This window comes from Coloeus monedula (assembly GCF_965178545.1).
Source record: "Coloeus monedula genome assembly, chromosome: 16".
Classification (NCBI taxonomy): Eukaryota; Metazoa; Chordata; class Aves; order Passeriformes; family Corvidae; genus Coloeus; species Coloeus monedula.
Window position 1 is genome coordinate 3,867,208 of NC_138796.1, and position 27,985 is coordinate 3,895,192.

General features: G+C 39.6%; 1 protein-coding gene across 1 annotated transcript; it reads left to right on the forward strand.

Moving 5' to 3' along the window:
• Positions 1-27,705, forward strand: DNAAF5 (dynein axonemal assembly factor 5). The gene is made up of 13 exons (XM_082291867.1): positions 1-677; positions 1,264-1,448; positions 2,494-2,618; positions 3,052-3,167; positions 7,193-7,425; positions 9,827-10,039; positions 12,155-12,298; positions 16,179-16,347; positions 19,060-19,207; positions 23,296-23,446; positions 24,759-24,915; positions 26,096-26,287; positions 26,792-27,705. Exons 1-13 carry the CDS (start codon positions 146-148, stop codon positions 26,929-26,931), a joined length of 2,505 nt encoding a protein of 834 aa, XP_082147993.1. The 5' UTR covers positions 1-145; the 3' UTR covers positions 26,932-27,705.
• Positions 27,706-27,985: the final 280 nt, after the last annotated feature.

Here is a 27,985-nt window from a genome sequence, read left to right on the forward strand (position 1 = left end):
GTCCCGGTGTCTGTCCGTGTCCCGGTGTCTGTCCCCGTTCCCCTCTCTGTCCCCGTCCCCGGTATGGCCGTAAAGCGCGCGCTCTCCGTCGCAAACGCCCCGCGCGTCCCTGGCGACGCAGCCGCGGCCGCGCGGTGCCGGGAACATGGCGGGGGCCGAAGCGGCCGCGGTGTCGCAGGCGCTGGCGCGGCCCCTGAGCCTCCTCCAGCAGCCCGACTGCGGCCGGGCGGCGCGGCTGCGGGCGCTGGAGGACATCCGCGCCGAGCTGCAGGGCCGGCCGCTGCCGGGCGCGGTGCTGCAGGAGGTGTTCGCGGCGCGGCTGCTGCGGCCGCTGTCGCGCTGCCTGGCGGGGGACGCGGCGGAGCGGTGCCGGGAGCTCGCCCTGGAGCTGCTCCGCCACGGGCTCAGCCACGGCGAGCGGCCCTGCGAGGCGCTGCCCGTGCTGCTGCCGGCCCTGACCCAGCGGCTCTGCCCGCCGCAGGGCGCGGAGCCCAGCGAGGAGCTGCGGCTCGGCCTCGTGCAGCTGCTGAGCCTCCTGCTGCAGCGCTGCGGCGCCTCCGTGGCCCCCTACCTCGGCGACATCGCCCGCATCCTCCAGGCCACCCTCCTCGACCACTATGCCGAGGTCCGGCGGGAAAGTTGCGGGTGTGCCGTGGCCTGCGCCCGGGCCGTGCCAGGTGGGGCTGAGGGTTGGGCAGCGGGAGGATGATGTGATGGGGACTGAGGAGCGGACGCAAGGAGGGAACAGGGATGCAGGCAGGAGAGAGATGAGAGGTCGCGCACACCGTCACAGGTGTGCTTTACAGGGTTTGGAGGATCTCTTGGAGAGGATCCATGCCGGGAGTGTAGGCTGAGCTCTTACGTGTGGGTTAGTAGCAGGAGGAGGGGCTAGGGGAGGGTATGTGGGCCGTGTTCAGCTCTGATACTGGATAAAGTTAAAGCTGCCTGCTACATAAACACAGCAACATTAGTCAGGCTGCTGTTCATAGTGTTACAGAAATCATGTTGCTCCAGATCTGTCACTCACATAGAGAAGGAAATAGAATTACAGAACAGCGTTAACCTCCCACCCAAATGCATTAGTCCACCCAAAATCATCTTGTAGTGCCGGCCCCAGCAACTGTTGGGTGTCATGGATCAGAGAGTGGTTTGGGTTTGAAGGGACCTTAAAGATCATCTAGTTCCAACCCTTTACCATGGACAGGGATGCTGCCCACTATGGGAACTCACATGGTTGATGTTTCTGCCTTTCTGCCCTAACAGAGCACTTCCATATGCAGTCAGAGTCTCTGATAAAACCCTTAATGCAGACAATTTCCCACCAACACTACAGAGTTCGTGTTGATGTGATTCAGGCCACTGGAGCAGTGATACAGTTTGGGAATGGAAAGTCTGTGGATGATGTCCTGTCTCATCTGGCCCAGAGATTATTTGATGAGATTCCCAAGGTGTGCTTTTCTTCCTTCTTTCCTCAGTATTTATTTTAAATCTGTTTAAAACCCATCCCATGGGTGGCTTTCTTGGTGCTTCTCTCCCTGCTTCCCTAATTTTCAGCTGTCATGCATTCAGCTGAGGTCTGTATATATGTTTGTCATGGTTTAATCCCAGACAGAAATTAAGGACCACACAGCCCCTTGCTCACTCCCAGCTCATGTCACCTGTCCTGGCATTGCTCCCTCAGCTGTTTGTGCAGCTCCTCACTAGCAGAGCTTGAGACACCCAAAAGTCCTTGAGTTAGGGTAAATTCTACTTAGCAACAGGTAAACATCAGTGTGTTACCAGTATTGTTCTCATACTAAATCCAAAAAGTAGCACCATACCAGCTGCTAACATGAGCTCTGTCCCAGCTGAAACCAGGACAATGTCCCACCCAGCCTTTATCAGTTGTAAGCTATCCCAAACCAAGGCTGGTGGCTGCTGTCTACTTCAGCAGGGTGTTGATTGTAGGTACCTTTTTGTTCTATGGGTGCCTTCAATTCTGTCTTAAATTCTCTGTCACATCTCTCTGGGCCTTAATTCTATGGCCTTTTCAGATCCTTAACAAACATGGTATGGGTCCCTTTATAAGATGCAACTGAAGCAGTAATTTTAAAAGTAAGCATTCCTTTGTAGTAAACAGAGAAAATTTCCTTCCAAAGATGTGCTTGGCTAGATGCAAATTCCAGGGAAATGTACATTTCTTACATTCTCAGGAAGGAATTAAGCACGAGATTTTAGTTTTCTGAGTTAGGTTTGTATCTTGTCTTCCTCTCAGAGCTGTGCTTTTGTGCAGCAGTCTAAGACTGACTAAGCCAGAGTGAAAAATGAGAATGTGGTTCCTTGTGTGTTCCTTAAGATGCTTCCTGCAAGTGAGGAAATGCTGAGTTCTTGTAATTTATTCTGAGACTATTGATGTGCTTCTTGTGGTCTTATATACAGAGAGCAAATATTATTTTTAGTATTCTTCTGTTATTTTCCTGACACATTTAAAATGGGTTTTTTGTGTCCCTGTAGGTACGGCATGCTGTAACAACTGTCATTGGAGAATGGTTGTTGCACCTACGAGACAGATACTCGTATTTTCACAAGTTGATCCCTCTGTTACTTGGCAGCTTTAGTGATGAAATTCCTGAAAATATGTAAGTAGAACTTTTTTTTTTTTTTTTTTCCCCCTTAAGTAGATGTCAAAGAAGTGTTCCTAAGTTCATAGATGTCTTGCTTGGAGGACAAAACTCCCACTTTTGTTTGTTTCTTTGCTTTTTCTTAGGCTGAAAATGTTAGCGTTATCTTCAGTAACTTTTGTTATACTGTCCTTTTATGCTACATTCAATTAAGTGTGAGAGAAAAAAAGACAGCGGTGGACAGAGGCAGAATTATGCCTTGGAAGAAGAGGCCTCTGTCCACTGAGTACAAAAGAAGCATAAACTCTCAACTTAATGTGCCTAGGCTAAAGGGCAGGAATGCTTCCCATCCTTCCAGCTGAATTTAAGTAGGCAACTTTTCCAGAAGTCTCATTTTAAACTGCTTTTCTTTTGGGGGCTTGGTGGTATAAAACTCTTATTTTGTATCTAGGAAACTGGCTTGGACCTATTGGGAAAAGATAGGCTTGCAGTGGGAGAAAGAGAATGAAGAAGATTTGAAGGATAAGATGGATTTTAGTGTTTCACCATCTCATTATCCCAAAGGAGGTGAGTGTTGTGCTGAAAGTGGTTTTTGCTTGCTGAATAATCTCTAAGAGCTGCAGTGCAGTACTGACAGCAGAGCAGGATGTGTAATATTCATTACAACATGTAATATTAATGTAGAGAGGTACCACATATAAAAAATATAATAGATATAATTTATTTATATAAGATTATTTAAATTATTCCTGTTAAGTTTTAAAAACTGATTGTTCAATAACCTCATTAATTTTATTTTTTCATTAACGCAAAAATTCATTTTGGAGAATGTAAATGAGGCTGCCTATGCTGGAAAAAAGGTAAAGCAGTGGTGCAGAAACAGCAGTAAGTTCTACATCAACCAGCAGCCAGGTGCACAGTGGGCACAGAAATGACTGGAAAGGAAGGCAGGAGGAAAGAACCCATGAGCTGAGTCCTTGAATAATGAGTGCTGGTCACAGTGTTAATGATCCACATAATTGCTGTGGAAGAAAAATTTGCAATGAAATTATTTCAGACTTCTCTGTGAGACACTGGGATGCTACCTAAAATCTGCCAGTGTACATGAAGAATGTGGGAACAGAGTAATTTCCTTTATTATACACAAAAGCCCCAAGATATGCAGAATGGATAGTTTACTTTTTAGTAGCATATGATTTATAGGTGGCTTTCAAACGTTGTGTTTGCAGTAGCTTGAAGCTTGTTTCCTGTCTTGGGTTCACAAAGTTAATGTTTAAAAATATGCATATGGAAGCTGGGGGGAGAGAGAGTTTAACTGGCTCATTTATTGATTTCTATGCTCGTATTTAACTGAACAAAAACTCTTTTGGTGTGAAAGAACAGGTTCATGCTTGACTTGTGCCTACATGACAATCACATCACAGAATACCCAGCAGCAAAATCCTTTCCATGACAGTGGGTTCCGGAGTTCTTTCTTCTTTGAAATTACACTTCTTTTTTTTCTTTAAAGTTGTTTTACTCAGTGATGGTTGAATGAAAGGGGAAGTGCTTCATAATGGTGACTGGTTTGACAGAACTGTTTAGCTTTGAAGGCAGGCAAGTTGATCTGTCATCCTTCCCAATCTTTTTTCTTTCCTCCTTATTTTATACATAAGTTTACCTCGGGGGTTTGGAAATGCTGAAGAACACTTTTACTTCCACTAGTCATGGCAGAAACATATTTCTTCTCTGGCAGTCAGGGAATCTTTTAGCAGACATAAACTGATGAAGTTGAGTGTCTAAGCTCCAGTCACTTATTTTGCAATGGCCATGATATAGTGAAGGCCATAAAAGGTTTGATATCACTGTCCTTGGAACAGTGATTACCATTTGTACAGCTGATGGGGTTACCTTGGTCAGTTTTCTCTTGGTGTGTGTTGCGGTTTGTGTGTGTAAGCTTTTTTGGTGGGGCTTTTTAGAAAGTGACATCTACCAATTACTTCATAATAAATGATATGTGATCTCCCAGATAATCTTCTTAGCACAATAAATATGCTTCATGAATTTGGGCAGCACTCCAGCCCTACATTAAACTGAATTTTCATGCATTTTTCTTGGTAGAATGATGCAGTTAAGGCTTGAATGTGACGTGTGTGTGTGTATTTATATATATGTGCACATGTAACTAAAGAATATTTTAAAGAAATGACCTGATAATTTTGGACTTGACTCCCAATTTAATGGTGACTTTTAGATATCATTTCTTGCTACTTGTCTTTACTTCAAAATTGTAAGTCTTATTAATAGTCAGGCTTGATGTGACAAATAGAAGAAAAATCAGGGGAAAGGATGATTGGCTGCTTAATCCTACAGGTACAAAACTTTATCAGAGACACTAATACACCTTAGTTCTGAGTTCTAATTTGTGGTGTCCTACCACAGACTGTGTATGGTTGTTACTGTATGTGTCCTTTCTGTTTGCTCTCCACGAACATTTGGTTGGTTTGGTTTTTTTGGGAGGGAGGTTTGTGTTGGTTTGGTTTTTTTTTTTTTTTTAATATGATAATGATGTATTTTAGCAATTTTTTTATTTTTAGCCATTTCTTCTGACTTAGGTGTACTGGAATATTTTTTTCCAACTATGAGTCTGTAGTAGATTTTACTTAAGTGGTTTTGTCTAGCTGTCAGACTAATGGAGCTGCTGTAGGAGCCCCCGCTTTGATCTCCCAGTGACAGATCCTGCAGGTCAGGGGGGACCAGAGGGAGATTCATACCTGGTGTCATCCAGCCAACTGCACAGCTTGCACTGAGCCCCAGCACTCATTGCCTCAGGATACAGGTGCAGACAGTTTATAGCAGGGAAGTCTTTGACAGGAGTAGCTACAGGGATAAATGCCTGCATTTGAACATCTGAAATGAAGGAATTGCTGATAAAGAATGGTCCAAATTCTTCAAACAAAATTCTGCCTCGGGTCAAATAGGATGCCAGTCTGTATTTGCTGTCTCAAGTTGATTTTTTATTTGACCTTTTGCTACTCATTGTCAGTTTTCATAATCCAAAATGTTTCCTCCATTGAGAAAAGAAGCAGCAATTCATGTCCTGATGCTTATTTTTTCCCCTAGTTAGGTATTTCGTAGGTATTTCTAAGCCTTTGGTATCCTCAGACCATTTACTTTAGTCAGTTTTCCTGTTAGCATTTGTAGTTACACAGGCCAGTGCAGGAAAATATCCTGAGACAGCTCAGTCATTTTCTTCCTGAGCCTTTACAGGAGAACTCTGTATCAGAAATAAAAAATGTACTCACACATTCAGTGTATTTTGACACTTCATAATGAATGATGTCTCCTTCTTAAAACAGCATGTGAACATTGTGAGTGGCAATTATGAAATCGTGGTTCTCAAAGAACAGCTTCTCAGACTTTGTTTGTATAAGCATATACAGTGTTAAGCAAAGAAAATAGACTGTAGGGAAAAAACAATCATGAGAAAAGTTTATTGCTGTTGTTTGGAAAGGACTGTCACAGCTTTATCTGTAAAGTACAGAGGAGGATGTTTGTTAGATGCTTGTGATATTGGTCAAGTTGCTTTTCTTAATCTCAGTGATTTATAAATTAACTAACATGTAAATTTGATGATTACCAAGACAGTACAGTGGGCATTTGTTGGGAAAGGTAAGTTGATTAGTTCTCCAGAAGTCTGCATCCTTTGTTGAGGCAGGGAATATGTATTTGTAACACTTCAGGGTTCTGTTTAAAATCAAAAGATAACCACAAAAACTCACTTTCCACAAAGTCGTTACAAATTAAATTCAGTCTTAAGAAAAAAACCCATATCCCTCCCAACTCCTGTATCATCTTCCATACCATTTTAAATGTACTAGTGAATTTTGAATTGAGTCATTGAAGAGGCACTTCAGTGAGCTGCTTTTCCTGGAAAAGCCTTAGAAAGGAGATTATATAATAGCTGTGATTTTTAAAACACTATCAGTTTGTTGGCCTGATCTATTGCACAGCATCTGTACAAGCCATAGTTCTGTGCCCTTTCTGCCTTCAATTTGCCAGATACACTTTTAACCTTTTCCTTTAGAGGGCACAATTGACATTGTCTGTTTTACTGCTGCTCATGTCCTCTGGACTATTTGTGACTTCTACCTTTCTTTCCTCCTCCAAATTATATTTAACTCAGCATTTGCATGCAAAAGTCTTTCTTCTGTTTATCTCTGTGTGTTTCAGTTTATTTTTCATGGGATTTGTGTTGCTATCAAAATTAAAAGGAAATTATTGAGCTGTGTTTTCCACAGTGGGTAAACACACATTCAGTTTCAATTCTCTTTCTCTTCTCCTTCTGTAAACATTTTAAAACATGATATCTAAATCACCATCCAGTAGTAAATACATAAATATTCAAAGAGCTGTGTGGAGTTTTAATTCTGCAATATATATTAAAGTAATGCAACATGCACCAGTAAATTCCTCAGCAGCATTTGGAATATTTTTTTCTATGCTGAAGCAGACACCCAGAGCTCTTACCTTGCAGCTTTTAAACTTTTATGAGGATTATTAAAAGGCTTTTCCTTTGATATTTCTTTTTGGGTTGTTTTTGTTTCTTCTAGAGACTCGACCAGGACTGGGTTGTCGGGAACTTGTGTCGAGAAACCTCTCCAAAATTCTCCCAGGTCTCTGTCATGATATAACAGACTGGGTTGAAAGCACAAGAATCAAAGCATCCCAGCTCCTGTACACATTACTGCTGCATGCAGAGGATCACATCACCCAGCACATGGAGCTACTGCTTAGAACTCTGTACCAAGCGTGCTTGGATGAAGAAAGTGAAGTGGTTAAAAATGTAAGTTTGAGCTGTTAAAGTCGCTGTTGTACACAGAATAAAGACTTTATAGATTTCAGTCTGTCTTCTGAAGGTTGACTTTTCCTTAGGTCACTGGTAATTGTCCATGACTGAAGGAGGCTCAGGTTTTTTATGGATGTTAAAAACATGTGAACAGTATACTTTGCTATTGTGTTAAAATAAACGTATGCTTCTATTATTGGTATGGAGGCCAATAGTAAAGTTATTTAAATACTGTTCAGTTTGTATGCCAGCCCCATGAAGCATCGATAATAATCTCTCTGAAAATTATATGCAGTGGATTAGAGTGTAAAAGCCTTGGGGCAACAAATTCAAGGTAAAAAAATGTGCAGGTCATGCCCTTTCAAGTTAATTTCACTTATCTCCCCGTGCTCCATAATCCAACCATATATTGAGGTATGTTTATTCCATGTGATACCCATATTCAGTGTTTGAATCCTTGACTTAATGCTTGGAAAATGCAGAGAGGTTTTGTAAGGAATAGTTAGTTTCATCTTTTGTAACAGTTGAGTCTTTCAACACTTTGATCAACAACGCAGTAAAACAGATGCAGCTGAAGACATGAGATACATTTAGCAAAAGAAAGACAGGTGGTACAAATGCTTTTACAATTTTAAGATAAAATTTTCTGTTCCTATTTCTACACAAGGAGGAGGACATATGTATAACAAAAATATATCCATGTAACTTACTTCAAAGTTACAAATTTTATTGCTTTGGGAAATTGGAAGAATGTGTTCTGCTTACTGGATGCAGACAGTCCATCCAAATGGGGAACCCTAAATTAGGTTTTTCTTTAGGTTCCTGCTCTCAGTTGGGCTATAAGAAAACATAAAAAATTGGGACAGTAAGACCATGTAGCCCTGCTGTCCGTGTCAAATTTCCTATCAAGTGCTTATTGCTATAAATGTAAATTCAGAAGTCTGTGTTCAAGCAATACATAGCTGTCCCTGCCTTTTTGTCTCTTCTTGGGATTCCACCACGAATTTTCTCACAGGTGCTTGCTTCTAAGAGATTTATTCCCTGTTAGGTGATGATTTCAGTATTTAATTTTACTTTTCCTTGTGCCAAACATAAGATTCAGCAACTTTGGTTTTGAATGCCTTTTATCTCTTAAGTGATGCTGCTTCCCAGGGTACTGTGATAACCTCCTCTACAGTTTGTCCCTGTAGAAACCCATTTCAGAGCAGCCACCAACCTGGAAAATGTTCATATCTTTCTCCAGCCTAGTAATACCAAATGATATCCTTTCAATTTTTTACCCTGTTAAAATGAGTAAATGGATCCATACAAATGTATCAAATCATATTTTTGAACTCTGTAATTGTATTGTCCAGTTTTCAGAGCACTAAGAGTCTTTTTCTTTCTCTGTGGCAAATACGGAGGAGGATGGTGCTCACATCTACACAGAGTATGTTACAACTCCTTTGAGTCTTATCTTTGTGGAAAAAAACAGCTCCATACAGTGCAGATTTAAACTATAGAACTCATGACTATGTGCTTCCATTGAGACTAAAAAAACTAGCATGATTCAAGTGTTAATTAGGTACAAAAAAAAGTCATAGCTAAATCACTAGACTAAAAATGATAGAGAAAGGGAGATAAGCTTTCATGTTTGGGGAAATGAGCCAACCATTAAATCCATGGGATAGGAAGAAGTGTTCCTGTTGCAGCAGTAGTTGATTGTTTTTTTATTCATGCACATGATTGTAAGCATTGGGCATCAGTCAGGCAGTAAGCACTGGTGTGGTGGTTTTTTATGTGGAATACAACATCCTGATCCATCTGCAAGGCAGGGATCAATGGGTGTCACTGTCATGGGGAACACACAGTAATTTAAGCCTTTTCAGTTAAAGAAGTAAGATGGAAAGCAGTGGGCAGTTCCCCCATGGCATTGCTTCCACACTTAACTGGATCTGTAATGTCAGCTTCAAGGTATAGTACAATAACAAAAGATTCCTCCCTCAGGTTTTTATAGTTACAGCTTTTAATAAACGGGGGGTGGTGCATTAAGGGCAAGCCTCAGAACAGCATTTGAGGGACAAAATGCTAAGCCACTAAATGTGCAACATCTGGTTGTTCTAAATTGGAAACTTTATTACAGTGAAGTTGTACACTTTGTTTCTGTGCACTGCTTTCTCATGGAAGTTTGTCTGATGTGGGGAAGGCTGCTTGCATGCCTTATTATGTGCTTACTGAGCACGTCAAGAAAATTTCTTCATGCATATAATCATTACTGAGTGAGTGGAAAAGGCCTACAAGGCAACTGCTGAAGCATTTAAAATAACAGCTGGAATCATAAAAAGAAAAAGGCTATGATATGTTGAATGGTCTTTGTGTTTTCAGGAAAATCCTCAAATTATTCCTGTTCTTTTTTCAGAGTGTGAAAGCAGCAGAATTGATTGGAACGTTTGTCAGCCCTAAGGTGTCTTTGAAATTAATCACCTCAGCCTTTGGGCAGACACCCAAAGCATCCTGTGTAATGGTTCTGGCTGCAGTGATTCGAGGTAGCCCAAAAGAAATCTTACAGCCTCATGTGGCCCAGCTTGGCAACACACTGTCACAGGCTGGAGTCTGTCAGCGCTCTGAAGAGGTAAGGAAAGCTGGAAAACACGCAGCAGGATACAGGCTTTGACCAAACTATTTTTTCGCTTATTCTCCCTAAATGCTCCCATTCCTATCCCTCCCTTGCACACCTATCTCAGGATGTAGTTGTGGTTGTGTGTCTGAGACAAAACAGGAGCTTCCCCATTCTTCCTGGCCCATGTTGTGGTATCCTGGGCAAATCTGGTGCTTCCAAAAACTTACCGACAGTCCATCCTCTCAGCAGATGTGGGTTCAGGTTTGAGAACTGCTGGAAAAGACTTCACATAGTGGTGAGACAATGAAGAGGCAAGGCAGGGAGAGAAGCAGATGTACTGTACTAGCAAAGGACTACCTTAGCTGGTCCTGAGGCAGAGTTTAACTCATGTTTTGAAATTCCTTGTGTTCACAATCCAAACAAGATCATGCATTTCAGTGCTCATCAATAAAAATGACTGAAAATTTTTTATAGTCTATTGTAATCAGCATGTCAGGTTTCCTAAGATTCCCTGTTAATGTTACCTGATTTTTGTTTTCTATTCTTATTTTCCATTTTAAAAGGAAGGAACCTGTACTTTATGTGTACATTTAGGAGCATGTTTTGTAAACTTTTGACCTTGGTTGCTGCTCTTGAGTGAAAGACTAGAAGGAAGACCTTTATCAATTAGAAATTCACTTCCAAGTCTATTCCTAGTTAATAGCTGAGCCCGAAGACCATTTTTATTTTACCATTTGAAGAATATTCATCAATTGCTATATAAGGAGATGAGAGATTCTCTTAAACACAGAATGGATATTTTTTAACCTGCAGGATTTTTTTTCCCTTCCTGTGTTCAAATGTAGAAATAGATCTGTTAGATGTGCACAAGAGGAATCCCTGTAATATTCCCCACAAATGAAATCCTGGCTTTCATTCCACCAGAAGTTTGTTAAACCTCTGCTGTTAAGATGACCAAAAAAGGGCCAGTGCTGTGCCTTGAGGAACTCTGACTTCATGTCAGATGTAGGCTTCCCTTAAAACAGTTACTCATGTGTGCAGACTGAATCTGGCCTAATTGTCTTTTTGAGCCAATGTAAGATATACATATCAAGTTCTTCCCTCATTAGGTTTCTTCCCTAATGGAATATGTACCAGTGATGCAGGAATTATCTTAATCTCCATGAAGCCCGTGATGATTAGGAGCTCATATAAGTGGAAGCACTAAAACCTGATTGTTCAAATAACAGTTCCCTGAGGTATATCTGCGAAATTGCTGTGAGGTTTAAGCTTACCACTTCCATTGGCATTAGCTCCAGGAGTCAGATCCATCTGCAGCTGAAGGTTTGGCAGAATTGTTCCAGCCTTTAGTCCTGGAAAACAATCTCTCTCTATTTTAGCCAGCAAATGCTGCAGAGACACTGTTTAGCTAAGGATTGACCATGTCTGTGAGATTAATAACACTTATGGCTAACCTATTCCTAGACTTGATTTATTTCTTGGGAGTAAATTTGTAACAATGGCTCCTTCTGTTCCCTGACAGTTTCATGAATATCTGATGCACTTTATCATAGAAGTCATGGCAAGCTAACTGACAACACTATTGACTTCAACTGGTATCAGCTGGATCAAGATAACATGAATTATATGGTATCAAATGAGATAAATTGGCTGAGATAAAAGCAAACGCTCAGGTTTCCTTGGTTTATGTATTTAGCTGTCATTGTTCATCCAAAACAGCCAAACATGGAATAATATTTCAAAGAGTTGTAACAAATATGTTATTAATTAACAAATTGCACTTTCAGAAAGGGAAAGTACTATCAGCAAACACTCCAAATTGCTTTGATGTTTTTATTCACCATTCCTCACTGGAACCATTGTGTCATTAAGAGCAGGATCATTCATTTTGTTAACAGGACAAGGTAAATACAAACAAACAGTGTGGGAGGAAGATTATATTGTATTCTATAAAAAGTAGAATATAGGTAATTAGAAGAACTAACATGAAATTACCAATATGTTACCAATGTAAGGGATTATGCAGTACTCAGATTTTATTACTGTCATTTCCCATATCTCTCCTTTAAAGAGAATGTTACATTTGCTAAGAAAACATAGTAAATATGTGCTTTTATTAATAAATAGGTCTTTTATATGGAGCAGCTGCTTTATTGTGTGCAAGCACTAATTGAGGTGTGCCAGGAAGACTGCAAAGAAATTAGCTTGCAGCTAATGAAAGTTTTGGTGAGCATCATGGCAATACCATCTTCTCAGGACCTTAAAGAAAAGGTAAACCAATTGCAGGCTTAATATTTTGTTGTGGTTTTGTCTTTTCCTGTTGATAAGACGCTTTATGTAAACAGAGCCATAATTATTTGTGGGGAATATCTGTGGCTAGTCTGAGGTTTTGCATCTCTCGCTGTACAGATTGCACATGATTAATACCAGAATTAAGTCTGGAGTTGGGTTTGCAATTTGGGACAGCAGCACCTGGAGAATTATTTTTCTTCATAACTTTGATTAAAAGCTTATCAAGTTAAAATACATTCTGGTTCCAAGGAAGGCCCTGGAATTCAGTTCTGTTTCGTGGTGAAAAGCATCTAGTATGGGTCTGTAGCTACAGTTACAACTAGAATTTTATTTTTCCGTAAGTGTGTTTAGGTTAGTTTTCAGAATAGATGGCTTGAGGTGCATTACTGGAGCATGGGAATCTTGGAGCTAGATGGGGGCAGCCATGGGGCTGGAAGAGCACTTCATTTGGGTGGGTATTAATCACCTGTCCACAGTTTAGGTAAAGTTTTGGAACAAGAAGTGTCCCAGATTTTGTGTTTGTCACTGGATTCTTCAAAGCCTTTGGCATGCTGGTGGTGCTGGTTGAACTGTTGATAAATACTCTTTAGTGGATATAAGTCACTGTGAATGTTTGGTTATATGCAGGAAAAAAGTGAAATTTATTTTCTGACTATTAAAGAACCATTCACTTAGAGGTCAAGAGTACTAATAGCCTTAAAAGTGTGATGATTTCATGGTGATTTTTTAATCTTTAGCCAAAGATCAGACTGATTTTACAGTAGTTGACCTTTTTACCTCCCCACAAGAAACAAAATTTAAAAGTCACAGGAATGCTTTAAAATCGAGGACAGCTGTACATGCCCTGATAATAGATGAGCTTTTTTGGCTCAGCATTATCTCACCCCCTTATTACCCCCTTATTTTTCTCTTCCTCTTTCTTCCCCGAGCTAAATATCATATAAATCAGCGAGCCATCCTCATGCAGTACAATTATGACCTATCCCAGTTGTCTTTTTTCAAGCACACACCTAAAGTGCAGTGGCTATTCTGCTTCCTTTCCTCTTGCTCCCAGGCATGGTATTCCCGTGTAGGATCAGTATTTATGGTCCCAGAGCTGACAGGCTGCCTCCGAGGAGGCGTTCGCTCAGAAAGCTCTGCGGAAAGAAATAAAGTGGAACAAAGCTTGAAACAAGTATTGAAAAGACTTTGCAGGTCAAAGAGGGGTGGGATGATGATCTGTCTTATGGAGAGTGGGATTTGGGGGGTGTTTGGAGTTTTTTTTTGTTTGCTTGGAGGGGTTTTTTAGACAAAAATTCGGTCCGGGTAAGCCTTGGATAGATGGATCTGGAATGTTTTGTGGTATCTTGCCTGTTTATCCCTGCAGTGGTCTATCAAGTCAGCAATGTTCATTTAAAACCTTACAACTTCATACTCCTATGAAGAAAGCAGTTTCATGGAGATAAATCCTGATTTTCATAAACAGAAAACTTAATCTCCTGAGATTATTAAAGGTTTAAGATGTTCCTGCCGTTCCAGATGATTTTTTAAGTTGACAGTACTTTGGATGAGAATCCTTTTTCTCATTAGCCTTTCTTTCAGCTAGACACATACAAAATCTAGCAGTGAGATTACATAATTGCAATATTTCAAAATTGTCACAAAGACAAATATGGCTTGAATTTTATTTTTTTTCCAGTTATTGATTATTCTGAGACTTCAAAGTGAGCTGTACAGCTTGGAGAAGGCAAGAAGTCCCTGTTAAAATAGCTTAAGAACATGTAGAACAAAAGTATCACAGCTGCTGCACAAGTATGAATGTTTTGTTCAGAAAAGAAATCTGTATTCAGACTCAAAAGATTTGGAGTATAAACACAAATTATTCAAAATTTTGCATTATAGAACTTCAGGCTTTATTGTAAGGACACAGAAGACCACTGAGATAGTGGAGGCTGTGACCTGATGGTGAACACTCAGGCCTGGCCTGATTTTTGGCGTTGTGTCCATCGTGTTTGTGGTTGCCTGGGGCTGAGGAATGGCCCAAGACCACCAGCTGAGCACAAGGAGGAGGGGGGCTCACAGCCCCAAAGAGACAGAAGCTGTATCAGTTGTTGGAGTCTGTTAGGCATGAGTCGAGCTTGTCAGGGATTTAACTGGTGACCTAAGGATAAGGTTTTATTTCATTACCACTGCCCTGTGCTATCTTGGCTCTTCTTTCAGCACACTGATTATTAGCAGGAAAATATTGTGTCGTTAAAGTTGTTAGCTTTCAAACAGAGGAAAGAAAATCACCTTTGCTGTTTATTTGTATTGAACTGTGAGACGCTGCTTAATGAGAAAATATGCATCAGTCTGCAGGCATGTTTAATTTATTCTCTATTTTTTTTGTTTTTAATTGCACTCTTGAAACCATGGAATTTACTTTAAATCATATGTGATCAATGTATTATTTTGTATCTCTTGTTCAATGGGAAAAAAATCTTGTGTGTTATGGTGGGATTATTAATGAGGAACAGTTTCTGTCCTGACACATTCTGTAAAATGCTCCAATTAATTTACAAGTAACTTATATATAAGATATTTATTTATCTGAGTTGTTTTGGCTGTCTGGCAGAATGCTTCCAGAAAGGAGAAACGTATTGTGCTTGAGGCAGGCAAACCTGCTTTAAGAGTAACCTTTGTCCTTAGCAAATCCTGATTTATTTTTTTTTCTTAGAATTCTCATTTATTTTCTCCACATCTGGTACTTTCATAAAAACATCTTTGTCTGGCAAGTGATTAGTCTGGAAGATTCTAAAGGTCCTAGACATGTTTGAGCTAACTTGTGTGGTTGAGTTCAGCTTAAAAATATTAAAAATATGAGTACAATTTGTAGTTCTACTGAAGCACTTGGAATCAAATGATGTCACTCCCAGCACTGCTCTCCCTCTTTCCCTGCTGGAACTGGCCCTGCTGGCAGCCCATGTTATTCCTTAGTGAGGTTCCTAACGGTGCCTTGCTCCCCATTCTTGATTCACAGTCTACTGAAATCACCAAGACTGCAGATCCTGCTTCCAGCATGCTTTTAATCTCTTCCTTGGAGAAGTTTTTTACTTCTGGTAGGAGCCTTCAGGAATTGTAAAAGCAAATTTCCTTTTGCTTTGAAATACATCTGCTGCAAATGATTAGGAAAATCTATAGGCATCCTTGCCAAGCATGCTCATGTCTGGAATTCATTTAGTAGTTCCTTTTACATGTTTTATTTGTACATGTTTTATTTGCATATCTGATGGAGTAGTCTTAACTCTAAATATGAAGAAGATATTTCTGATGTAACAGTGAATTTTGGTACTTCAAAGCAACAGAAGTTGAGAGTTTCGAAATGAACTTGCCCAGCCACTGTAAAGAGAGAGCATCCCTCATAATTAAAACTGGGGAGAGAAAGGGGAGAGGAGAAATGCCATGTGTTCTCTTACCTGCAAAAGCAATAGTTTTTGGAAGCTGCCATAGCCTGGGATTGTGAGAAATTCCCCCTATGTTAATGTTTTAAAGCGTTCTTAAATTAAGGAGAAAAATCACTACATCTTTAAAACCACTAAGAACCTTTATTGTGATGTGGTCAGTTTTTGGATAGGTCTGCACATGAATTAGAGACTCTCTCATTTTGCTGTTAGGTTGCTGTGTTCCTCATGATTTCATTTTGAAATCAGGACAAATGTTTCACTTCAAATAAAACTTAATGAATGTAGTATAGACAGACATTAAGTATCAGTCTTGATTGTTTAATAGAAACTGAAAATCTTCCCATGTCCCTTCTGTTCTTACAGAATGAGTTTTAAAGGTTTTGGTTTGGTTTTTTTTTTAATCGTTTCAGTTAAGTATCCTGTCTCCGTTTTAACAGGTGGAGAAAACAATGTCTTCATTAGCTGAAGTGCAGCAATTAGAAACTTTTCATTGTCTCTACAAGCAGCACATAATTCAGCTGATGGAGTGGGTTTCAGTGTCATGTGAAGGGTGGACCTGCTATTCCCCAGAAGTGTTGCAGTTCGAGGTCATCACAACCCATTCAGGTACGACTTATTTAGTTCCAGAAAATATCCAGTCAGAATCTCCACAGCCTGCAGCCAGCTTGTGTTTAGTAATGAACAATGTAATATTCAGAACCTTCACAAGAACACGATGGAAAGCAAAAGAAATCTTGAAGCAGCTCATATTCCCGAAGATTCCATGGCTGCAGGGAGAATTCTAAAAGCACTTAAGGAAAAGTGCACTTTCAGGTGAATGATATAGGTGAGGATTAAGAGGAGACAAACTGTTGTACCTTGTGTCCAAAAATCCATCTCTTTTTTTTCCATCTATTCACTAGTCTTTCAAAGGACACCACCTGTCTCTAACAAACACTTCCTCACTGTTGCTCTCCGGCGCGTGGCTGTGCAGAGGTTAGGGACACACTCTGGTGTACATCTCACGTAGCTTCAGTGCTGCACACTGAGCACTCCTCTGCCACAGCTCCCCACGTGGCATCTCCAGCAAGGGACATGGTGACAGGCAGTGCTTCTCACCTACACACCCATTTTAAGGTTATTAAAATGGCAAGTCCTGTTTATTTGTTTTTTCTTTTCTGTTGGTTGAAAGGGGGATGGAGACAGCCACTTCAGTGAAGTATCACTGTGGCTACTGCACGTAGATGTGGACAGGTATGTTTTAAAGGAATGTATCTTCTATGTTTAACCCTTGAATCTCAAAAAACCTCACATCAAACCTATGTGAAGCACCCACTTGCTGGTTTGTGCAGCAACCAGCTTAAGTACTTCTTTGGTTTTCAGCTGTGGAAAGAACAAAAAGTTACTTCAGCACAAGATTTGAGAGGCCAACTTTTCTGTATATTTGTGCTCCCATGTCCATGACTGAGGGACTGCTAGACAGTTGTCTCTGTTTTCCTTAATGCTAAATAAATCATCAAATGTCTGGGCAAACATTTTGGCTTGCACCCAACACTGGTAATATGCTATTGTCTGTGTTTTCTGTCTGACACAGCAGCTCCTGGAGCTATTATTTTTTTCTTTCTTTTCATTCCCACACATAATGTTGTTTTTAATCAATTTAATCAGCTTTACTCAATTCATATTTCTCAGTTTTTGCTGTTTTCCAGGAGCGTATGCTTAAGTTGAAATTAGCAATGTCATTTATTTTGTTTATTTTCCATCTGTTGAATTTGCTGTTATCAGTTTGATGTAGTAGTTGTATCTTGTGAATGTCTCAGAACTCACATGAAGCAATGTATCTTGAGTAAATGCTGTGAAAATAAAGACCTATTTGTTGGCAGAGACATTTAGCAAACTGCAGTTCAACACCCTGTATTGCTTCAGTCTAGACAGTGAAGATTTGGGGTTTTTTCATTATTATTTTAAACACTAAATTTTCAGATATTATTAAATGCTATTGAACTTGTTTTGGAATCTTGAATACTTCAATCTGTCCATCCCACGTGTGAGGAATATTCTTGTCATCATAAATACCAGTGTTGTGTCTCCTCTGAAAGGATTTTCTGATTTTTTCTCCTCTGGAAGGATTTTTCTGGAGTTGAATGGAATGTGCATCTTAAGGATGCAACGCTGAAGAAGTTCCTGAAGGAAAGTAGTTTATTGCAAAAATAGAGCAGAAAGAGCATTCTACAGCAAGAAGCTTGCAGCATAAAGCATGTGTACAGTCTTTATGTACTCTTCCTCTTTAGATGCAGGCAGATGTTAGTCATTATCAAGGAGAAAGGCACAAATTTCCTTCAGTTGCAGGAAAATAACTTCTTAAAGTGTAGGGATAACAGCTTAGTTTTGTTTGACTGTTTATTGTTTAAATTTATCATAGGATGTGAAAATATTAACAAACTAATTAATTAATTTAGAAGATCTTTTTATTTCAAATAGCTTCTAAAATTCATCATATTTTAGATGGTCTTATAGGATGAAAATAAGCATTATTGAAACATGGAGAAGGAATGCTGCTGCAGTAATTGTATTATCCAAGTTTTGAAGCTGATCCTTTCAAACAGGCCCTTTCCTGTGCCTCTGGGAGTCATGAACATCTCAAATGCTGCATGTGGAAAAACTTGAAAGAAGAAAAAAGAGTAGTTAATGCTGCTGTGTGGAGAGGTGTCAGGGTCATGCCAGATTCAGTGTATTTTTTCATTAAGTTGAATAAAACCAAAGCTTTGTGCACAGCCTCAGACTTTCAGAGTTACATGGGAACAGCATTAATCCTGCAGCCAAGATGCCCTCTTGTACTGATGGTCCCAGCAACTTGGGGTGTCATGGAGAGATCCATTCCAGAGTCATGAAATGATAGAGTGGTTTGGGTTGGAAGGAACCTTAAAGCTCATCCACTTCCAGCCCCCTGTTGTGGGCAGGGACACCTTCCACTATCCCAGGTTGTTCCAAGTCCCGTCCAACCTGGCCTTGGACACTTCCAGGGATGGGGCAGCCACAGCTGCTCTGGGCCAGTGTGGTACAGCAATACCAGACTGACTAAATGAGATGTGGGGAACTGATCTTCAGGCTGCCCTGGCCTAAACTGGGGGTACCTGAGCCCGTGGGGAGTCAGCCTGGGAATTTGTGCTCCACCTAATACGGTGTCATGTGGATATTTCAACAGCTGCTGTGCAAAAGTGGGAAGATAAGAACCAATTTAACACCACTTCTGTTACAAATTTTAATGCACCTACATATGAAACATCTAAATAGAGCTTACTAGTATTCTGAAATAAGCCTTATGTGTTTGTTTTCTAGGTCCTGTCATAGGGGAAGCTCTGGATGACTTTATTCTCGTTCTGAAGACGTGTCTTCAGCCAAGCAAAGATCCCCAGATGAGGTTAAAACTTTTTACTGTTTTATCCCAGTTGTTGCAGAAAGCAAGTGAAACCATCAATTCTCAAGGGTAAGTGGAGGTCTGATTTCACACAGCTATTTGAAAACTATGGTGGCATTAAGAACTAATGACCATGGGAGTTATTTAACCCCTGTAACGGTGTCCATGTGAGTGTGGCCAGAAGAAGAAAGATTTTCCAACCATCTTCTACGCCTATTTCTCTTGCTGTAATTTTTACCAATGATTAGAAGGGTGGAGTGCAACAATTTTAAAAAGATGTATATAAATAGATGGAAGTCTGGACTTCCTCCACTGTAGTCTTCCTACCTGTGCTATTATAGGAATTAAAATTAATGTCGTGCAGATCTGGATAGTTTTCAAAACAAAAATAAAGAGCTCTGGTTGAAAAGAGTACTTCTTTGAAAGCTAAAATGGAGTTTCTTAGGAAAATAATTGGGAGGGCGGAGTTGTTTGGGGTTTTTTTCATTTTCTCCCAGCCAGCTCCTAAATTCTTAAACTTTGCCTGTAGTCATTGTAAGGAAATAGTTAAACACCCCAGAAAATGAGCATTTAAAAATGCCCAAGATATTTCATGATGTTTGAAAAGCATTAAACTAAATGTTTGATAAGGCATTATTATTACTCTCAGGGACTGAAGATGAAAGTCTCCTGTTGCTTGGCAATATTTATGCATTGCAAGTACAATCTAAGTATAACTGAGGTGCTTATAAAACTCCTCATCTATAAAAATGCCAAAGTGGGCCTCTTTTACCATTATCAATTTAGCCTGGCTAATAGTGCAAACACTTGTGCAAAGTTGTCCTGAATACATAAACCACACCTGCTCTGCTTTTTACCTGCTGCATTTAGGATGTAAATATATTCTGATGCTTTTCTTTTTCATTTTTAACTCTTAAAAAACCCCAAACCAACCAACCAACCAACCAACCAACCAACCAAAGAAAAAAAAATCACAGGAAACATTCTTCCTAAAAGTACTTAGATAGCAATGGTCATTTATTTATAGGTGAAAGTGTTTTCACAATTCCAATGGGCAAATTGGCAATTGCTGGGCATTTGATATGTTGAACATTTATTGTGGCTCCATGAGGCCAGGTTAGTATGAATGTAGATGTATTTTTACCATTTTTAGATATATTTTATAAATTTATGGCCTACATCCTATAATGAGGGGAGGAGGAGAAACTCTGGTGTTCCCAGTCAGTGGGGGATTCCAGGTAAGCTGAAGAACCTCTGCTTGTGCTACCCCTAATAGATTTTGAGCTAATGTGCTTAAGACTGAATATAATGAAACTCTTCTTTTCCAACTGAAGCTTTGGTGCTGCAGGGTGTGCTGTTACCTCTTTCCATATTTTCAGGATCCAGTGTTAAATTCCTGATGCATGTAAGAAATGTCATTGTAGTCAGTGCATTACTTGTTTAAATAATCATGTAACTGAGTGATAGTTACAAGATTAATCTAGATAGTCAACAATCTAGAAAAAAAGAAAAGCACCTTGAAAACTGTTTTAAGTGTTCCAGGATCTGACTATTTGTTTTAAACTAATTTGTCTCATCTGACTGGGGATGCAAAGCCCTTGGAGCCAAGAAACCCAACCCAGTGAGCTGCCAGCTTCATTAATATTCTCAGGAAAGGGAAATTATCAGTGTGGAAAAAACAGAAGAATGTTTTGAAGTAATTCTCTCAGTGAGTATGGCCACACACCACCCCAGCTCTGCACACAGCAGTGATGGAAGTTGTTTTGCTCAGGGCAGTGGGAGTGAATGGCCTTTGTCAGGATGAGATACATCCAGGGAGGGTCACAGACCTGTTTGTGTGAAGGAAGGTTCAGCCCAGCTCATAATGAGGCTCTGTCCTCTGACAACAAAAGCAAAGCCATGAATTTTACCAGTAGGTTTATCTTCAAGACCTAAAAGTAGTGGAAGCAGCTAAATGCCTCTTTGAAGTCTTGATCCTGCTTACCATGGACACAGCAAATGTTTTCATGTAGGAGGTAACGTGTAGAGTTTTTGTGTTTGAAGCATTGCTCGCAAAACATTTTTTGAGGAGTTGCTCTGTAAAAGCCAATCCAATTTCGGTTAAAATTACCTGGGTTTGGGATGTTAAATTTAAAAAAAAAGAAACAACACAAACATACTCATAAAACACCAGAACACAGCAGTCCATGAACATCAAAAGCAAAGTGCAGCTGTGTCAGAAAAGCAGAAAAGGAACCAATGCAGAACAAAAATGTATAAAAAATAATTAACATGGAATGAAAGTTTAAGTATACAAGTTCATAAACCAATTTGAATGCAAACCCAAGCTCTGCTTTGTACATCTGCAGAAGAGCAGGGTATTAATGTCTCTGCAGATCACATTGTAGTTCTCTCATATCCAGTTGAGAATAAAGTATCAACTCTGTAAATACAAACAGCAGAGACAGAGTATGTTCTTTCATGGAGATGATTCGCTTTTAGAATTAAGTTACACAGATTTACAACAATAAATTCTGAAAATGGGAAGAGGGAGAATTTAATTGCATCAGCAACAGCAAAAATAAAATCTTAATGATAATGAGAGATAGTGTTGGGAAGTAGTAGTAAGTTCAGTTGCACTCTCACATGCACTGCTGGCAGTAATTTGTTTAGCTCCTTAAAATGGTTCTCAGAGTTTAGATAGGAAGGTTCTTGGTTATTATGCTAAACACAGTTGTGTGGTCACCTAATTGTGTTTGAGTCTGACATGACTGAGTCAGATAATTGCCAGATATTGCTTTACTGATTCTGTTTCAAGGCACTAGAACAAACATTCTCACAAATAGCACAGCACCATGGTTAACATAATGCTGATGGAATTTACCTTTGTGTTTTGACAGATCATTTTCTCACTGCAGTTTAACAGAGGGTTTTATTAAAAACAGAAGCAGCTACTGATCAGATAGCACAGACAGCACAAAGCTGCTTTTAGCTTTGGATCTGAAAGGAAATTTGGAATGCTGGTGATCATTAGTTATATTTTTTTTCCAACCACTTTTTTAATAGAAAATTATTAATGCTCAAAAATATGTTTAAAATACCACATCTAAAGGATTTTACAGATTTAGACACATCTAATGGGACGTCAGATTTCTTGTTATTACTTAAGTGCCATCTGCTGACAAGAAGCAGCAGTGGAGGGATCTCTGACTTCTTCAGAGTGCAAGGGCTCCCTTGCCAAGGGGAAGCAGCAGCCAGGTTTATCTATTTCCATCATGTTGCAGGTGTGTGTCAGCACATAACTGAGGCCTGGCAGTGCAGGTGGTTGTGCTTTAGTCAGGTAATACCTGGATAACAGGAACACCTGCAGTGTGCATTCTTTTTTAAGTACTCACTGGTAACTGGCAGTTGTTAACATAGACCTGTTATGTTCCTCCTGTGCCTTGGCACATCACTAAAGGGGCCACTCATTCACCCTGGCAACGTAGGGCTCTTACAAAAGTCACAGCAACTTTTAACATTATAACAACCCATTCAATGAAGGAGGAGGAAAAAGCATCAGCAAAAACATCACAGATTTATGTGTTTGTAGTAAAAAACCCTAGTATTGGGACTGGCACCATCAGGAAATCCTACAGACCTCTCATCTTTGGGGGAGACAAGTTCCTGAGCCAAGAGGGAGCTGAAATATTCTGTGCAGGCTCCCTGCAGTGTCAGGGGTTCAGGTGTCATCAGCAGCATTCAGATATTTCACATTATAAATACTTTTCACTGGATGGTCTCAAAGGGTCTCACAGATATGAATTAATCCTCTCAGCATTGCACGGGGTGTTATCTCCACTGCACAGACAGAGAGGGTGAGACACAGAGAAGGTAAGTAATTTACCAAGGTAGGACTGAGTCATGGTCATTGTCTGAAGTGGGACAAAGTCCAGCCTCTCCTTTCCATGAATGTTAGGTATTTGTTTAAATATTATCTAGAAAAATTAAGTTGTGAAAAGCTTATCATATACATTAAAATCACACTGGCTTGTAAGATGTTATTTATTTTTCTACGGAGTCTTTTTTTTTCCCCTTTTCTGCCTGTTTCTATGATAGAAAATTCTCTTTTACATCCTGTCAGTCTCTTTATCACTTTCTCATGAACCTTTATTTTGCTTTCTTATTTTTGGCTTCAGGCTGTTCCCTAGCTACCTTGAGACTGTGATAAAAGACATCCTGGCTCCTAATCTGCAGTGGCATGCTGGAAGAACAGCAGCTGCCATCCGTGCTACAGCTGTATTGTGCCTTTGGGCTCTCATCCACTGTGAAATGCTTTCACCAAAAGAGGTAAATTCTCTCTTTCTCATCCTTTGAAATCTTAGGCAGGAAAACAAAATAAATGCAAGGGGGGGGAAAAAAAAGAATAAATCATTAGGGTAAGTAATATTTTCAGAAGGCCATCCAGTTTTCATAATAAAATTCATTAATTGTAATTGAATGTTAACAGCTGAAGCAATCAGTAGTGGAGGGATGGTGACGTCCTGATAAGAGACCTGAGGCCAGCAAAATGCTGAGCTGTAAAACTGACGAGCATCAAATTTTGTGGGTTTTTTTTTCTAACAGAACATCAGTTCTGTAGCACAAGATTCTGACCCCTATGAACACAACAATTTGGGTACTTGACATGATTGGACCTGCAGGCAGAGCCTGTGCAGCAGCACTGGAGCCAGCCAGGACGTGCTGTGGTGTCACGTGGCAAAGACAAGTTGTCTGGTTGCCTTGGAGCCCACAGGTCCATTTAGGGAAAAAAAATAACATCTAAAGATTCCAAGAAACGGCAGGAGGACTGGAGAGGGAACATGAAGAATACCTGTAGAAACTGGAGAGCTAACAAGGAGTACACTTAGGGAAGTCACTCTCTCACCAGTGATTAAGGATTAATTGAGTCTGAGGGGGGGTTTGAAGCTTCTTTGCTAAAAAAAGTAAATTATTCACTGGAAATGTGTTAATATAAGGGCATTTTTTAAAAATAAATTTAATTAAAATGTTATTAAATGTTCACAATGTTGTCTTATGACAGACCTTAATTGAACAAAGTGCTTAAACACACAAAACTGGTTGAGTTCACACATACAAAAGCGTTGATATCAGAGACTATTGTTCTAGCTGAACTTTTTTTTCTGAATCGGTGCCTTAGTGCCCGTTTCGCATTAATGGACGATGTGAAATGCACGGGATTAAGGCAAATTCCGAACCTCCCACCGCATCCCAGCCCGGCGCTTCCTGTTGGAGTCAGAGCGCCATCTGCTGCTGCCTGTGCGGGGCCCTGGGCTCTGCCTTGCTTCGAGGTTGGACAGTTTTGGGGGTTTTTTTAAAGGCGAGTAAGTTTTAAAGCTTTTACAAGCTTGAACATACATATGAGTTACATCAAACTCATCTGCTTGTATACTGAGTGTTCCTGAGCTGGGTGATCGACTGGTGGATTTTCATTTTTCCAAGCTAACGTAGAGGCAAAATTAGAGCTCCGGAACTTCTGAGATTTTCAGGGTAACATTTATAGTTAATTTTTTTAACTAAGCAAACCACTATCTGGCAAAGCTCATGGTAAGTTCTGTAAGACTAAGCATATCTTTTTCTATTCTTTTCCTATTAACTATAGATCTTAAAAGTAAAAGATGAGCTGATGCCCCAAATTATTGCTTCCATGGACGAAGACTCTAAAATTACTCGACTGATGGCTTGTCGTATTGTTGATGTTTTTCTAAAAGTCTGTGGGAGGCAGTTTGATGCAGATGAATTTAAGAACACTTACACAGGTATGTGCAAAGGTTTAGTAGACTTGGGGTGAGGGCATTGTTGGGTTTGTTTATTTGTTTGTTGTAATAAAGATCTCAGTGTTGAAGAATTACATTTTGCTTTTTTTACCTGAAGTACCACGGTTTGCTCAACTTTTGAGGGTTTGGCAGAACCGAGCAGTATTCCCAACGTCATTATCCCTCGGACCACTAGGTGGAACTTCACTCAATACTTTGGTTTGTGCAGAGCTTGCCAGTAGCTCATCTGCATTGGCTTCGGAGTTTGGACTATGTGAAATAATGTGCTAAGTATAGTGAGAGCAGAACAGTACTGCAGTGTATAAATGGAAGTCACATTGTTCTCCGTGCTGTGTTTGAGAGCCAAGAGCAAACCATTTCAGTGTACCATAAATAGACCTGAATAGGTAGTGGGTTGGGGTTTTATCTAAAAAAAAGGCCAAAGAAGAAAACCATAATCTAGAGTGCTGTATTGTCAATTAGAGCTAGAAGCTGTAATGCTTCCTAGGATGAAGTTTAAGTACTAAACCATGAATCAGGAGAAGTACAGACTATTCTTTGTGCCAGGATTTTTGTTCTTACATATACAAATAAATTGGGCTTTTCCTAACTCAGCATCTTAACAAGTGATGCTTTTTCTTATATGGCGCACTGGAAATCTAACAACAAACGTTTTTATTTTGGAGAAATACATGATCAGATAATTGTCAAAGTATATATATCTTTGCATCTTGCATATTCAGGTAGTCTGCAATGCAGTCATTCCCTGAAACAGTAATATTTAATTAATTTAATCATTTAAATCGTTCAAATTATTTAATATTTTAAGTAATATCTAATTAATAGAAATGCTGTGCTTTGTAAAGCATAGAAATACTTAAACTCTGTAGTTCTGTAAAGCATGAATAGACATCCAAATAGACTTTGTTAGAAGGAGTGCTAGATAATGTTCAATTAATCTAAATACTTCTGTATATGTCTTTTATTAAAAACGTAATCCAGTAATAATAAATGAGGAGCTTTTAGGAACAGTGCTACATGTATTTGTTACGTTCAAAAGACAGAAATACATCATAAATGCAACAATAATTTGAATGTTGACAGCATACATTTGTTTTTCCAAATGCAAAAGCCAGCTCCTCTGTTCACAGGGCTTTTTGGTTATTTATATGCTCCTTTTCAGAGGTTCTGAAGCGTCTGGATGATGCCTCGTGTGATGTCCGACTGGCAGCTGCTCACACCTTGGCTAATTGGTTTAAGTGCTTCAAGGACAGTGATGTGAAATCCTCAATGGAAGGTCATGTTGAGTTTCTGTACCAAGAACTCTTGATACATCTTGATGACCCAGATGAAAATCTCCAAAAAGCAGTCCTAGGTAAGAATTTCAGTCATGTGTATTTTTAACAATGTTCTTTAAATCATCATTTTGAGTGTTCATGAAGCAGCACATACAGGGAGAGGATAATCCTGCCAGGCTGGAGGTTTCCTTTGGGTTTCAGTGGACATGAGCTCTTTTACCTGTGTGCAGAATGGAATGCTTTGCCCAGTGTTCCCCAGGGGAAGTAGCAGGGCAGCTGAACTACCAGAGACTTTACAGATGGTAAAGAGGATATGGAGCACAGAGCCCAACCACTGCAGGGTGTGACCATATCCCAGCCTGCTGGAGGGGCTCTCTAGAATTTATTAGTGTATCAGCCTGTGTTCAAGAACATAAATGTCAAAATACAGACCTCAGCAAATGAGGGAGGGAGGAATTGTGTTGTCATCACTGCATCACTTGTAGAACAATTTCCAGGTTTGCTTTCAGCTACTTTGTGGGAACTTGGGTAGAAAAACACAGAGCAGCTACTGATTTATAAAACATATTTTTGTCTTGCAGAAGTTTTAAAGGAAGGAAGCGTTTTATATCCAGATCTGCTGGTGAGAGAAATTGAAGGGGTTGTACATAAGCATCAAACACCGATCTATTGCAATCAGCTGCTACATCACATTCAGTCAGCCAAGGAGTCAGCTTTATGAATCACTGCTGAGACTTTGTTTAGGAAACTGATGTGAAATCTGTATGACCTGGATTGTTTTTGTATTTTCATTTGCTTAAGAAAGGCTGAGCTGAAAATAGATTCTTTTTTCTTTGTTTCTTTCACCGTTGGCTCATTTAAAAGTGAAATTGGCTCAATCTTGTGTTCTTTGCAGTTTGAACAGTCCTTTGTATTTCCTAGCAATAAAACAATGTTTTAATTCACTTTGCATTGGTTTGTCAGATACAAGGTTTAAAGGAGGAATGCTTTTTCAGGAATTTAATTTTTAGATTATTGAACAATGTAATAATTTAATGTCAGAGTTACTAGTGTAATACAGCAAGGATCCAGTCTTTCAAAAAGCACTTCAAACTGGATAAAAGCAGACTTCACAGAGTCAAGTCTGTGATGATCAGTTTATTAGGAGGGAAAAAAAGCAGCCAAACTTCTCTTGCATAATGCAGCTAAGTGTATAATGTTCTGAATATTCATATTTATGCTGGTATAATAGGGACATAGTAGGTGGCACTAAAAGAATAGTTTTTACTGTTATTGTATTACATTTCGTGACTGAGAGTAAAGCTGAATGTTTTTAATTAAGGTTTATACATGGGAAGAAATGTGCTGTTTTGTCATTTAGATTAACAGTATTTATATTTTTGTACTAAATTATCACATTTGCAGTTTTTATGTTTATACCGTTGTGCCTTGGAAAGCAAGCAATGTTTGCATATTACTCTGAAATTAAATTCTGTGACTTTAGGTTACAGCCTGATTTGTTTGGGGTTTTCTTCAATAGCTTTGTAGTATATAAGTTTTGGTGTCAACTTCTATTCTCAGCTGTGTAATGAAATAAGGGAGCTCCTGGATGCTTGTCTTGCCATTGTGGGGTAGCGTGCTGTTTATTTTTTGCACACACAAATCATGGAAAATCAGGATTCCGATGTGGGTTTTTTGAACTATCTGCATTACAGACAGAAAGACTCTTTGGCTTCTAATTCCCAAGTGCCTTGGCTCTGTATCAAGTCTAAAAACAGACTCCGTGGGGGTTGTTC